Raw genomic sequence first — 14646 nt, 5'->3', positions numbered from 1 at the left:
TATCTGAAATTACCAGAGAAAAAAAAAGAGACGATCCACTTTGGTTGTAAATGAAAAATAATCGGGCTACGGTGGGCCAAACAACGTGGGCTTCCCCTACCAACAATTTTTTTTTTTTTTTTTTTTTTTGAAAGGCACTAGTGGCATGATTCTCTCAGTTGCTTCTCGTCCTTTGCGGCGAGTGTTTCTAATTTAACTTGTTGATTTTTCAGCTGAAGTATATAATTTATTTTGCCACTGGTAAAAGTTGTAAAATACGTACTTATCAATCAGAATGCCGTTACGAGCTAAACTTCGTCTTTTGAGTCGTATGTCATGTTTCATTGTTGGAAGAACTATAGATAAAACGGGGAGAACTCGATTTGCTGCTCACATTACTGGAAGAAATTTCTCTGTTAGTAGCACGCTCGATATGAGGTAAGTATACGACACACAAAGCACCGGCTAAACATTTAATTTTTCCTTTACCTCATGAGCATGCTATATTATCATTTGTCTTATCTTGTGAAATTATTCCTTCTCTAATTTAAATTCATTCAAAATTATATTCACAAAATACTCCAATTTTATTTTACTGAGACAATCTTTTCTTTTATTATGCTAAATAATTTTTCATTGTAATACAAAAATTCTAATTTTTGTGCTTTAGAAATTGTTCTTTTTGCTCCAAAATCCCATATGAATAGAAAATATAAAATTATTTTTTTAATTCTAAAATAAGAAAAATTTAATTTTTTTTTTTTAATAAATATTTTATTTGCATTATAATATAAAAAATGTTATTTCCCCGAAAATACATGAATTAATTTATAATCTCCAAGTGTTCAACTTTCGTCAATAAATAATCCTATTTTTGTCTCGCGGAGCGATAGGAAACTTTCTTTAACTGTGAAATGATATAGGCGATATTTCGATATTTTTTTTTCTCCCATGCTAAATTAGCATTTTTCAAAGAGAATTTTTTTTTTTATGAAATTTATATTGTCAATTACTTGATGACGTATATGATATTTGTCGAGTAATTGAATTATTTTTATTATTTCATTCAAGGCTTTTGGAGCAATTTTACAGGAAATACAGAGAGAGGTCTGTGAATGTGTTATATAAGAAATCAAAGGCGTAGTTGATTTTTTTCGTGAGAAATATTATTAAGACTTCCCTTCACATTTTATGGGGTTCACGTGAGATTTTTTTTTTGAGAAGAATTCATTGAATATTCAATTTTATTTAATTAACGCGATATTAAAGTTAAATTTTCGCAAACAAGTTTAAAGTCGATTTTTTATTCATTAATATTTTTTTTGTAAGTAAATAACGTTGATAATTATAAGTTTTATAATAAATTATCTATTTATAATTTAGTTATCATTAGTAAATTGTTTTAATACAAATAAACAACGTTTATTGGAATAATTTTCATTTTATAAAAATAATAAGAAATTCGTAAAAATTGTAAATCTAGCAATATTTTTAAAAATTTTAAATAAACGCAAAATGATAATACATTTTTTTAAATGGCAATCGTTTAAAAATAATTTTTATAAAAAAAATTACAATTTTTATATAATACTCAACATATGTTACTTATTTTGTTTAAAATAGGTCGACAAGTTTTTCTTTGTTAAAATTTCAAGTTCACATATAATTATGAGACTTTTTTTTACGTTAAACCACACCTCGAATTTCTCAAGATGTGAAACTCCAGACACAACCAATTTCCATGTCCCGTCAACCGGTTTTATTCTTTTATCCATTAATCGATATTCTGAATTATATCAAACTTTAAAAACAAGTAGTGTAAATCAATTTAAGTCAGATTATAATTACAGACTTTTATTATTTGCATTGTTTAATACTGAATTCGAAAAAATTAATTATTTTACTTTTTGTCAGGTTCGTCCAGTTTGTTAGTAAAAATGGAGGACCCCAACATTTGGGGGTGCAACTCAAACAAGGTGGAGATATAATTGCAATTTCTGCTATTGACTCGAGGATACCAAATACATTGAAAAAATTCTTAGAAGGCGGTGATGACCTTCTTAAAAAGGCAAAAAGGTAATCATTTCTTTTTTTACATTGCAATGAAAAACAGGAAAAAAAATAAATTCTATTATTAACTTTACATAAAGATATTTTATATTTTACACGAAAATATGACAATATATTTTAGCTGTAATTTATTTTTTAATTTGTAATGTGACTGCAATTATTTTTTTAATTTTTAATGTAGATAGAATGTATTTTTTAATTACAATTTATTTTTTATTATAATTAAATTATAATAATAAGAAAATAAATTGTATTATATCAAATTTTAGAATTTTAATTTAAAAACTATAACTTACTGATTAACTGTAGATTAATGTTGTACAATTAAATATTTCTTTTTCTTTTCCTTTTTTTTTTTAATGTGGCGTAATTCATTGACGAAATTTTTTTTTAATATCAGTATATTTAAAGTTATTTACATATTATCTACAAATGCTTTGACGTTACTTGGATAACAAAAATAATTATGGTCCAATGAGGATATAAATTATGTATCAACTGAACAAATTCAAATAGTTCCGAAAAAAAATTTCTTATAAAGAAGAGAGAAATTTTTTCTTAGAACCAAATATAATGTATTTGTATTTAAATAAAAGAATATTTTTCTCAGGGCTGAAAAATTTATTTATTTGTTTCAAATCAAAATTTTGTTTGATACAAATAATAATTTTTCTCGTAGCAAATAAATTTTTTGTTTGTAACAAATAAATACTTATTTAGCTTTGGAATAAATATATTTTCTATCTGGGGAAAATGCCAAATTTTCATGTAATAAATTATAAAATTAACATTAATTTTTTTTTGAGAAACTTACTAATTACCTAATTGCTTAATTGAATTAATATTTAATAATTTATTGGAATTAAGTGTCTTTGAGCAAATTAAATTTGTAATTATTTGCTGAAGCCCTGAAGTTTTGTACTTTTTAGTACAAAAAATTAACTTTTGAAACTTGTTTCTAGATATTGTAAATTAATTGAGCAACATTTATTGTATAATTATTATTTTTTTTATGTATTGAGGTATTAATTTAAAATTAAGAGATATTATAAATAAATTAAGAATATAAATAATAGAAAACCTAGAAAATTATTCCTGTGACCTTTATAAGTAAGAGAAAGTTTCTAAAAATAATTTCACACGTTACACATATATAAAAGTTATTTTGATATAAAAGGATATCAAGATTTCTTTTTATCTGATAGACAGAAAAACAAATCATACAATGAAAAGTTTAAATATCTACAAAACAACAAACGCGGAAAATACTTGTTTATTTTTTAATAACGAAAAATATTTATATATATATATGAAATTGATTTCGTATTTGTACTAAAAATTGATTATCAAGAATACGCATTGAGAAATTTATTATTGTGTTATTTAGGAAAGGCGATAATAATCTATTAGCAGCTGTAAAGAGGTTTGTTGTTATTCGTGTATTCAAACGTGTGACAGTGACCCTTTTATAGTACCTAAAAATTTTTTACATAATAATAATAGTAACATCTTTTAATTATTAATTTTCGACATTTTTTTGTCTCTCTTGTTAGGATCGTTTTATAACCGATATTTTCCCTTTAAATATTTCCTATAGTTTTTAGCATGGAAACATTCTATATATGTTTGTGTAAGAGATATGATATCATTGTTAAAATTTGTTGTCAGAGTAAAATAGTCGAATACATAGGGGAATAACTGAACGATATTTCGTTGATAAAAATAACTTTAACATATAACAATAATATTTTTATATTGAATGATATTATAATATAAAATAAATTATTTGATTCAAATACTCCTTTACTTGACTATTAACAAATAAATATTTACTTGAACCAAATAACTTTTATTTAAATTAAATAAACTGTATTTGAAACAAATACCATTTAATTAACTCAATAATTATTCAATATAAATAAACATTTATTTGATAATAGTCTAGTAATCGATTAGTTGAATCAAATAAATTTTTTTTCATTGTACTAAATGAGTAATAAAGAGTAAAGAACTTGATGATAATTATAAATACTGTTATTAAATTATAATATGATAATTAATATTGTTATCTGATTATGATATCCGGTTATAAATGTATTTTTTTAAGAGCATCGTGATTAGATCATTTTTTTTTTTGCAACAAGATAAGGTAATGTTTGTTTTTTCAGATTATTATCACAAATATTTATCTCATTTTTTTTTGCATATTTCGTAATATTGAATTTAAGAAAAAATAATTTAAATTATAATATTGTGAATATTATTTATAAGTTTACAAATTCAATTTAAAATATGTAATTTTGTTTTTAAGAAAAGTCCATTATGGTGTGTTTCTTCGGTAGAACTATCTATAAAGCTTTCTATTTTATCGAATTTAATGTTTTCTGTACTTTTTCCATTTGAGCGAAACCAAATTTACCATCAGAAAGCTTTCATAATGTTTATTATATAGCGATAGCGACTTTATTGGTCAATTAATCTGCTTTCGTCAAATATTTTATAATTTCGTAATGTATTATGCGATTTTGTAAATGCAATTGGCAAACAAGACTAATTGCCAAATAGATAGAGGAAAATAATGGATAATTGCAACAAAAAAAAAAATAATTATGAAAACCTAATTAAATAGAATAATTTAGAGATGTAAATAATACGTCTTATCGTAAAATTGCCCTCAAACTCTATAACAAAAGAAATGTGTGATTAATTTGTTTCTTATTGTGTTCCCTTTTGTGTTTTGCTTGTGCAAAACAATATTTTATTCTAATAACATTGGTTATTATCTTTATTAATCTTATTGTTATTATTATAATTTTTGCATGCCGTGAATTTTGCAGAATTATTTACATCAACCATAGCGATTTTGTAGAAAAACATTTTTTTTAAATGAAAAATTAATATATTTTTTTAAATATTTTTCAAAGAATTTTTTACATTTTAATGTCAATTTTATAAACTTAAAAACATGATTTTTTTTAGAAATTAGATTTTTAATGTTTGTTTGGTTTGTTTATTTGTTCAAAAATTTTTGAGGAATTTTTATTTTTCATTTGTTATTAATGTTTAATTATTATTTTTTTTTTAGAATAGTGGCAGAGGGACGAAGTGTTATACCAGAGGCTGAAGTAAATTTTCTAGCACCAATCACACATATGGATAAATTGGCATGCATTGGCTTAAATTACATTGGTCACTGTAAAGAACAAAATGTTGAACCACCTCCAAGTCCTGTGGTTTTCAGTAAATTTGCTAGTAATATTATTGGACCAACAGACAATATTGAATTACCTGCAATTTCAGATGTGAGTTTTTTTCCACTATATTTTTTATATTCTAGAATTTCACAAATATATTAGAAAATTATAATTTTTCTCAAGTTTAGAATATATTTTATATGGAAGAAAAATATCCAGTTATATGTAATTATAATTTTAAAAAGAGAAAAAAATTATTTTCCATTTCAGAAAGTTGATTGGGAAGCTGAACTTGCAATAGTTATAGGAAGAAAATGCAAGAATATAAATAATCAGGATGCGGATGACTATATTTTTGGTTACACGGTAGCACAGGATTTGTCTGCTCGAGATTGGCAAAAGGGTAAACGAAATGGCGGTCAATTTCTTCTTGGAAAGGCGATGGACAATTTTTGTCCCCTAGGACCAGCAGTTGTCACAAAAGAAGCAATTTGTGATATTAATAATCTCACTGTCAAAACTTGGGTAAATGGACAGGTCAAACAGAATGGTAACACCGGTGAATTAATCTTCAAACCTCACGATATTGTCATGTATCTCTCACAGTGAGTCATTTTTTATAGTTAAAATTCATTTTAATTTTTATTTCCGTTTTTTTTATTGTTCACTTCTTGTTTTAGTAAAAAAAAATCATTTTTTTTAATTATTAATTTTTTAGTGTTCATTTCCTGTTTTAGTGGAAAAATAATGTTTTTTTTCAGAATAATAATACTATGTGGTTATTAAATAGACATTAATCATATCTATAAACAGGAAAAATTCTTTGTATAAAAAGATATTTGGTTTGAGAATATAATTTAACTTTAAAGGGATAAAAAATAAATAAAAATTCAACATTTTTTCACAAAACGCAATCAACGTTATTTTCTACTTGAAAACAATTTTTTATTTTATAAAAACTGTTTTGATAATAGTTTTATAAAAAATAAAATTTGTTCTAATAATGAATACTAAAAATGTATTAATATTTCAAAAATTATTCATTAAAATAAAATTAATTATTGTAATTATTTAATGAATTTACAATTTAGGTTCATGACATTGTTACCCGGTGATGTTATTTTAACGGGCACACCAGCTGGTGTTGGATTTTCTCGAAAGCCACCAGAGTTTTTGAAGGTTATTAATTATTCGAAATTAATTTTGAAAATAGAACAATTCATTATTAATAATTAATTTTTATATATTACAGAAAGGAGATCTTTTGGAAACAGAAATAGAGAGTCTTGGTAGATTGAAAAATAAATGCGTTTGATGGAAGATAATTGGAATTTTAATAAAAAAAACAAAACCTTATCAAAAAGGTGTTGCAATTCAATAATGCATAAAAAAAAATTTATTTAAGCGCCAGATACAAATCAAGAGAAAAGACATTGACTGCAACCAAAGCCATGTTTTGATTTTTATAATAAAGAAAAAAAGAAATTTGTACTCAAACTTATTCCCTGGAGGAGAGAAAAAGAATGAAATTTCTTTTAAGAGAAATTTTACTTTGTTATATACATAGTATATATATATATATAGTATCAGATATCTATACAAATAAAGATTTATATAATCGGTATATTAATGCCAAAGCAAAAAGTCTAAATATCGAAACCTAAAACTGTCATTTTTTTTAAATGAACGGCATTTCATGTACCATAAAAATAAAAATGATACATTAGTACAATTTAAATAGTTTTCATTGATTTCGATTCTTATCATTACCCTTATTCATATACTTTCAATTAACTGGAATTAAAAATTGATAATAAAAATTTTTTAAATTATACTGCATTAATGATTAATTAATTTAAAGTTGAAATTCGTATAAAATGTTTCTAAAATTTCAATATTTTCCATAATATCTAATTTAAAATACAAAAATATTATTTTTAACTCAGATATTTTTAAAGATAAAAATTTCCGTGTTTTTAAGTTGAATAATTTTTGAAGATATTGACTATTTCAAAATTAGTGAATTTGTACGCCATCTAGGAAAATAAAAACGAAGAATTAAGAAGATAAAGTAGAAATTTTGCATTTGAAAGGTAGTCGATAATGTAGAAATTTCATTGAATATTTAACAAAAAATTGAAATTAAACAATTATTTAAAAAAATCTATTTTATTGTTATTTTATATCATTTATAAACTAATTATTACTAAAACTAAAAAAAAGAAAGAAAAACTGGCTTAAAAAAGGAAAAATCAACGTGCGGCATCTGTCGAAGAAACTTGTAATTTGAAAGAACCAGCTAGTAGGTGCTGCCCCCTTCTGTGAAACTCATCACTAAAGTATTATTATGATTTAAATATAAAAACGTGGTATATCATTTAAAAACAGGATCAAGTTTTTAAGAATAAACGCATGTAAATAATTACTTTATTTGCATTGACGTTCGTTAAACTTGAAATACGAGCCTTTAAATAACTCTGGCATCATTTATAAAATTAACTCAACCAAATGACATTTGAGGACGCTGAAGAAGGAGTAAAGGATTTTTAATGTCATTATATTCTGAGGACCGTCTTACAGAGAGATTGTTACCGCTGATAAAGTCGATATGACATTTGTGGCTCGCGCGAGATCCGTTTCATGAAACTTAAGAGTCCTGTTAATGCTAGTTTATGATCAGTAAATTTAGTCAGCATATAATATTAAACATGGTCTCTGGCATTCAACTTATGCAACATAATTTTGTCAGAGAATACAAATGAGAGTTTAATGTCTTAAATCATTTTATTTATATCATTCCCACTATTTCCATGTCGCGCACTTGTGGACACAATTTGTTTAAACTTATAAATTTCTATTGAAATTATATTGCCCTAAAATTTATAGCGAGAATGTTTAATAGAGTCACAAAATTTCTAAATATACAAAATAATAAATATTCTAAATAATAATATAAATTTAAGTAAAAAAATATTTATGATTTTTATGTTTGTAAAAGGACATATGAAATTGAAAGAATAAAAATGTAATAATTTATTAATTACTAAGAAGTAGCGAAATATTAAGAGATAAATTTAGAAATTTAATTAAATTAAATTCAAATTTAGTATATGAAAAAAATTTCAGAAATTGAAAATTAAATTTGAAAATAAATTAAAAAATGACAATGTAAATTTAAAGTATAACATATATATTATATATATATTAGAAGCTGACAATGTGAGTTAACTTTTATTTGTTTTTAGGACTGAACAACAAAATCGTGATTGATGAAGAACAACTTAAGAATGCCTTAATCGCTGATCAGAACCAACTATGCCTCATTATAAAAAGAGTCAAGCACCGCTCGCTGGACCAAGATTTATCTCACATCTCAGGGGTTAACCTTGTTAGCAAGCTGAACTATATGGACTATTACATTTATCTGTTCCAGTCCTTGGAAAATCGAGATCTATTGAGAACCCTGGGACTTTGAAATATATATATTTTTCCCTGGACCATTTCTTCATTTCTTTTAACTTTATATTTATTTCACGAGAACAATTATTCTCTTTCCGGGGTTTCCCTATTTTCTTGGAATTTTAAAATCGTTTTCAGTCAACAAACTGTCATTATTTAAAAAAAAACATTCAAACATTGAAAACATGATTATTATATAAGTTTCTAACAAAATAAATTTCTTGTTTTGGATTAAATTTCAAACAGTTTTAATAAGTATTATTTCATTTGTTGCTGAGCCAATAAGTTTCCAGACGAATCTAAATTTTAATATAACTTCCCTAATAACACAAGATATCTTTCGTTGGGATATATTGATAATATCCCGCAGATATCCTGGGGATGTCCTATGGATATCAAAAGGATCTCTTAAGGATATCCAAAAAATCGGCGGTTTGGATATCCTTTGGATATCCCATGGATATCTAAGGATATCCACAGGATATCTTCTGGATATCTCTATAGACTTTCATAAATGTCCTCCAGATATCCCATAGATATATCGTCAGGATATCCCACAGATATTTTCAGGATATTCTCAGTATATCTTCTGGATGTCAAGAAGATATTCTCAGAGGATACTGTTTTTAAAGTCATTATGAGACTACGAGTGAGAATATTCTGTGAATTAAATTTTATATAAATAAAATAAAATGCAACTTGTTTTTCGAGAAAGTTGTTTAATTTGAAAAATTATTAACTAATTTTTTTCTCATTCGTGATTCATTCCTTTATTCATATGCTTAATATTGTCAGAAAATAAATTGTCTTATTAAACAATATAAATTCTTCCCCGCAAATAACGAATAACTATTAATATTAATTATATATTAAGTGCATGAGTTTATTTAAAAACTTTGAAAAATGCGTTTCAAATCTTCATTTAAAATAAATTAGAAGCTCATAAGATTTTTGTTTTTATTATATTATTATTCATTATATTAGCTTAACAATTTTAACCTTTAAAAATATATGTTGAGATATTAAATATCCCGTGAATATCCTAAGAATATCCCACGGACATCCTGAGGATATCCCATGGATATCCTGCGATATAATATCCAATAGATATTTTGTGGATGTCTTAGGGATATCCTGTGGATATCCTATGGATGTCCTGTTGATGTCCCACAGACCGGCGGTTTGGATATCCTAGGGATATCTTATGGATATCCTAGGGATATCTTATGGATATCCCAAGATATCTTGGGGACTATTCTAGGATATCGACCATTGATATGGATATCCTATGGATATCCTAGGGATACCCTTTTGTTATGAGGGTTATTACATAAATTTTCATTCTTTTCAATTCTGCTTTTTCTTTCCGAATCTATATTGGCTTGCAAACGAATTGATTCAAAATAAGATTTCAGGATTCAAAGGAATTGAAATTAAGCTTCAGAATGAAACGGATTGATTCGAAATTGAGTTCAAGTTTGCAATATTTTTTAAACCAAATGGTGCCATATAACTACAATGTTATAAATGGTGTTACTAAAATGTATTGGTGTAATTTTAATAAAAGCAGCCGATTCTGACAACCCACAACGATTCACACATTTCCCTCACAACACAAGGATATTCAGGATATCCCTGGGACGTCCTGGGGATATCCATTTGCTTTTGGCGATTCGGATATCCCTAAGATATCCTCTGGATATCCATGGACATCTCTAAGATATCCCAGGGATATCCAAACCGCCGAAAACAAATCGATATCCCCAGGACGTCCCAAGGATATCCTGAATATCCTTTTGTTGTGAGGGTTAGTTCACGTTGAACCCTAATTCGAATGTTTTCTTGATTTTACAAACGAAGTAAGTATAATGGAAATCTTATAATTTAACGTAAAAACTAATTTAACCTTGTGAAAGTGCATCAGGCCCTTTACAAACAAATTAAGCTATTATAGGTTAGAAAATGTTCAATTGTAACTACACAAAATTCATTTAATTACAGCTCATATAAAAGTTATTCAAAAAATATCTTTTCTCTTTGAGTAAAAATTCGTTGAACATTATGGGGTCCCCGTTTTGCCCCATGTAGCCCTGCATAAAAACTAATTGAATATCAATCCAAAATTTTTGTCAGAAAATCGAAATTTATAATTTAAAAATGCAAGAAAAATTATTTCTTGGTAAATTAACATATATATAGTGAAAATTGTTCTTTCCTGCATTAAAATAATAAACATCAAGATGACAATATGTTAAAACACAGGTCGTGCGAGAAGATAAAACACAAAATTATTACTGTTCTCTGGTTTAAGACAATTAAGGTAAAAATAAACCGGTTATCAACACATGTTATATATACTAAAGCTTCTCGTTTATAGATGTACTCTCATATATAAGTTGACTCTTTTTAAAGCCACCCCCTAAACAGTTGGAAAAGTACTGACGACTTTTGTATATAAATATATACATATATAATAATATTCTTTAGCCGTGAAACCGACGTCGACAATCTTATACGGTCATCGTATTAATTTGACACGGCAAATGGTTCCGTAGCAAAAGTGGTCAAACATTTTTCCACCTTCAACAAGCGACCATCATCCAGATGAAGAGATAGTGACGATGCCAGTTTGACGATGTCATTTGTTATATGCTCAGCTATCAGATCATCGCACATGCGCAACACGTACCAACAAAGACAAAATGTCCAACTCCCGCCGCTACGGTAATAATGTCCTCTCATAGATGATCCATAGAAAAAAAAGAATTTCTTTTGTCTTTTCAAAGGACCAATATGCAATCCGAAGAAATTTCATTCGTTTGAAATTCTTTGAATTAAATCTTAACAATCTTTTTTATTTCAATTACTACAGTAATGATCTGGTTAAAATATGGACATGTAGTCACTATTTACGAATCTAAAGTCGAATTTTGTACATTCAAAATAACGAATCCAATATGGCGGAGAGATTTTTGTAACTTCGAAGATTTTCGGAATATAACTCATAAATGTAATGTTAAATTCTTAACCAGTGACACTGAAAACATAATTTTTTTTTGGCGAATTTGATGGATTTTTAAAAAAGTCTGACATATTGAATTTCGAAAACCTGAGAACGGATTCATAATTATAGCGACTTCAAAAACTTCTGAGTAATTTTTTAATAAATTTAGTTTAAAATTAATATAATTTTAAGTCATAATGATGTCTTCAGATATTGTCAAGACACAAGCAGTACGGTAAATTCCCTGAATATCCATTTAAGTTATGAGTACCACAGTGGAATATTCTCATGATCTTCTAGGAAAATCAAAATGTCCGCCTCATGGAAATATTCCACGGTGACATTCAGAGAATATTCCAGTGACATTGAAGGTAATATTAAAGGAATATTCCAGTGATATTGAGGGAATAATATTCCACGGTTATATTGAATTTTTTTTAAAGTGTTGAAATAATAAAAATGTGTTATAAATTGTTATTTAAATAAGCAGGAAGATTAATAACACATTTAAAAAAAATTCAATATAACCGTGGAATATTCTCTCAATATCACTGGAATATTTCCTCAATATCACCTGAATATCCCCTTAATGTCACTGGAATATTCCATGAATGTCACCGAGGAATATTCCCTCAATGTCACTGAAATATACCTTGAATGTCACTGTGGAATATTCCCATGATGCGGACATTTTGATTTTCCTAGAAGATCATGAGAATATTCCACAGTGACATTCAAGGGATATTCAGGGAATTTACCGTGCTGCTTGGGGATATTTTTCACATGAAGCCATGTTTGGAAATGTTTATAACAGGATAGGTATATCGATTTCGATTTTTCCGGTATTAACTGGCCTCTTGACAATATTAATTAAATCATCCATTGATGCTTCTTCGCTTTCTAAGCATGAATTCATTGCACATTAATTAATGCAAAACGTTAACACAAAGGCAAAACGTTTGCTAGACCACGAGGTTATGAGCCGAAAATGGCAACACAACGCATGCTCGTGACGCAACTCAGCATGACGGCTACTAGTAGTGTTTTAAAATTCTCGGTAAAATTGAAACCTGAGAAGGTAAGAAAGAAAATTGCGGTAAATTACCGAAAAAAAGAGAATTTATGAGAATATTCATTTAAGTGATTGATAATTGCCTTTTTTAAATTTAAATATATATTTTTATAGTATGTAAGTTATAAATAAACGACCGACATGTTATTAAATGAATAATTTGAACAATGAATATAATAGACTGTAAGGGTGCAGTCCCATGGAGCAGATTAGCAGATTAGCAGAATAGATTTCAGCCAATCAAAAGTTAGTCTCTCGCGGCAAATTTTGCATTTCCGTTAGAGACTGTTTTTTTATTGGTCAACGTCTAATCTGCTAATCTGCTCCATGGGACTGAACCCTAATTTTCTCTGTGTTCTTACAGACAAGATGACAGTCGGGTATATATGCCTGCACTTTTATCCTTGTCTAACAAGTGCGTCGTCATGGCAACATGTGTGTTAGACAAGGATAAAAGTGCAGGCATATAAATGTACCTGATTCAATATAATAATGTAATATTATATCAATATTAATATATTAATATATATATTATATATTGTAACAAAGATATTTTTCATTATAATAATAATTGTACAGTCAGGAACATATGTCTGTACTTTTATCCTCGTCATACACGTTGTCATGACAACGCACGTGTCAGACAAGGATAAAAATACAAGTAAAAATTCTCATAAATTGTCAGAGAAAAAACGATCCGGTAATTTACCGGTAAATTACCGTAATCTTCTTTCTCTTCTTGACGTAATTTACTGTCTTTAGAACACTAGCTACTAGTGATATTTTCAGTGACTACAGAGAAAATTGGGTTGGTAGCACTGTTAATGAAACTTCTCCCACACAGCACAGTATATTGCTGTAAGCTTACCTCAAGCTTACATGTAATTTTTGTAAGCTTGAGGTAAGCTTACAGCAATATATTGTGCTGTGTGGGCTGTGAAGCTGTTAAGAAAAGTACAATTTCCCCACTTTTTAACCTCTAGATATTTAAAACTCCTTTTTACTCGAGGTTTTGACGCAAAGTGTTATAGAAAAAAAATTTTAATGAAAAACTTGATTCATGTAGCATTTATATTATATTTGTTGATTACATATTGATATAAAAATTTGTTTCCTTGAAAATTATCAGGAATTATCACGAGGTCTCCAACGTAAGCGTCACAGTAGGCAAATTAAATTTTAAAAAAATTTGTTATTGATGATCTAAAACAATCGAAAAAAAATTTTTTTTTTTACAGGCTAGTGATATTAATCAAAAATTATAACATACATGTAAAGCAAAATTAAGGACATAGCATATACGAAATAAAAATTCGTGTTTTGCATCCCATCGCAGTTATTTTATCAATGAAATAAAACGACAAGGTGAAAGGCATAATGCAGAGTCAAAACACAGCTTCCAAAGTAGCAGTGGTTATAAGATGATTCGATAACTATTTGATTCTCTCTCTCTCATCTTTCAGAGTTTCCTACCCTCCTATTTGTGGAATTTGTCGTGTCACAATCACCAGCACATTCCATGACAGGAAAATAAATCGGTAGGTCTTATTAGTTATTATTAATAAATAATCCCTGACACTGACTCTCGAAATATAAAAAAAAGTATATAAAAAAAATTTTGACAAGTATAAATACCGTTGGTTCATCAGAATGATGACTTTCTCTATCTCGCGTCGTCATTCAAACCGCTTATAATATAATATAATATAATATAATATAATATATATGGGACGTTTCACGTCAACCGGCCCAAAGCTATGTCCAAAATTCTATACAATAAAAATAAACATGTAATAGATGAAAATACTCGTAAACTCATCCCCTTTCAATTGCAAAGTGGCAGAATTGAAAATTCAAAATGGCGTCCT

The 14646-nt window shown here is 27.1% G+C and overlaps 1 protein-coding gene across 2 annotated transcripts; it reads left to right on the top strand.

Moving 5' to 3' along the window:
* Positions 1-151: 151 nt before the first annotated feature.
* LOC127279503 (fumarylacetoacetate hydrolase domain-containing protein 2A) lies at positions 152-6981 on the top strand. 2 transcript variants are annotated; one of them, XM_051301898.1, is made up of 7 exons: positions 152-417; positions 1894-2055; positions 3437-3472; positions 5135-5351; positions 5514-5848; positions 6335-6422; positions 6496-6981. In XM_051301898.1, the coding sequence occupies exons 1-7, from the start codon at positions 275-277 to the stop codon at positions 6556-6558; spliced, it is 1044 nt and encodes a 347-aa protein (XP_051157855.1). In that variant the 5' UTR covers positions 152-274; the 3' UTR covers positions 6559-6981. The 2 variants fall into 2 exon arrangements, with proteins under 2 accessions (XP_051157855.1, XP_051157856.1); XM_051301899.1 differs by lacking the exon at positions 3437-3472 and having other exon boundaries at positions 154-417.
* Positions 6982-14646: the final 7665 nt, after the last annotated feature.

This window comes from Leptopilina boulardi, unplaced genomic scaffold (genome assembly GCF_019393585.1).
Source record: "Leptopilina boulardi isolate dan_hultmark-lab unplaced genomic scaffold, ZJU_Lbou_2.1 LbouV2_216, whole genome shotgun sequence".
NCBI lineage: Eukaryota > Metazoa > Arthropoda > Insecta > Hymenoptera > Figitidae > Leptopilina > Leptopilina boulardi.
Note: the sequence above shows the minus strand (reverse complement) of the source record. Positions and strands in the feature narration are given on the sequence as shown.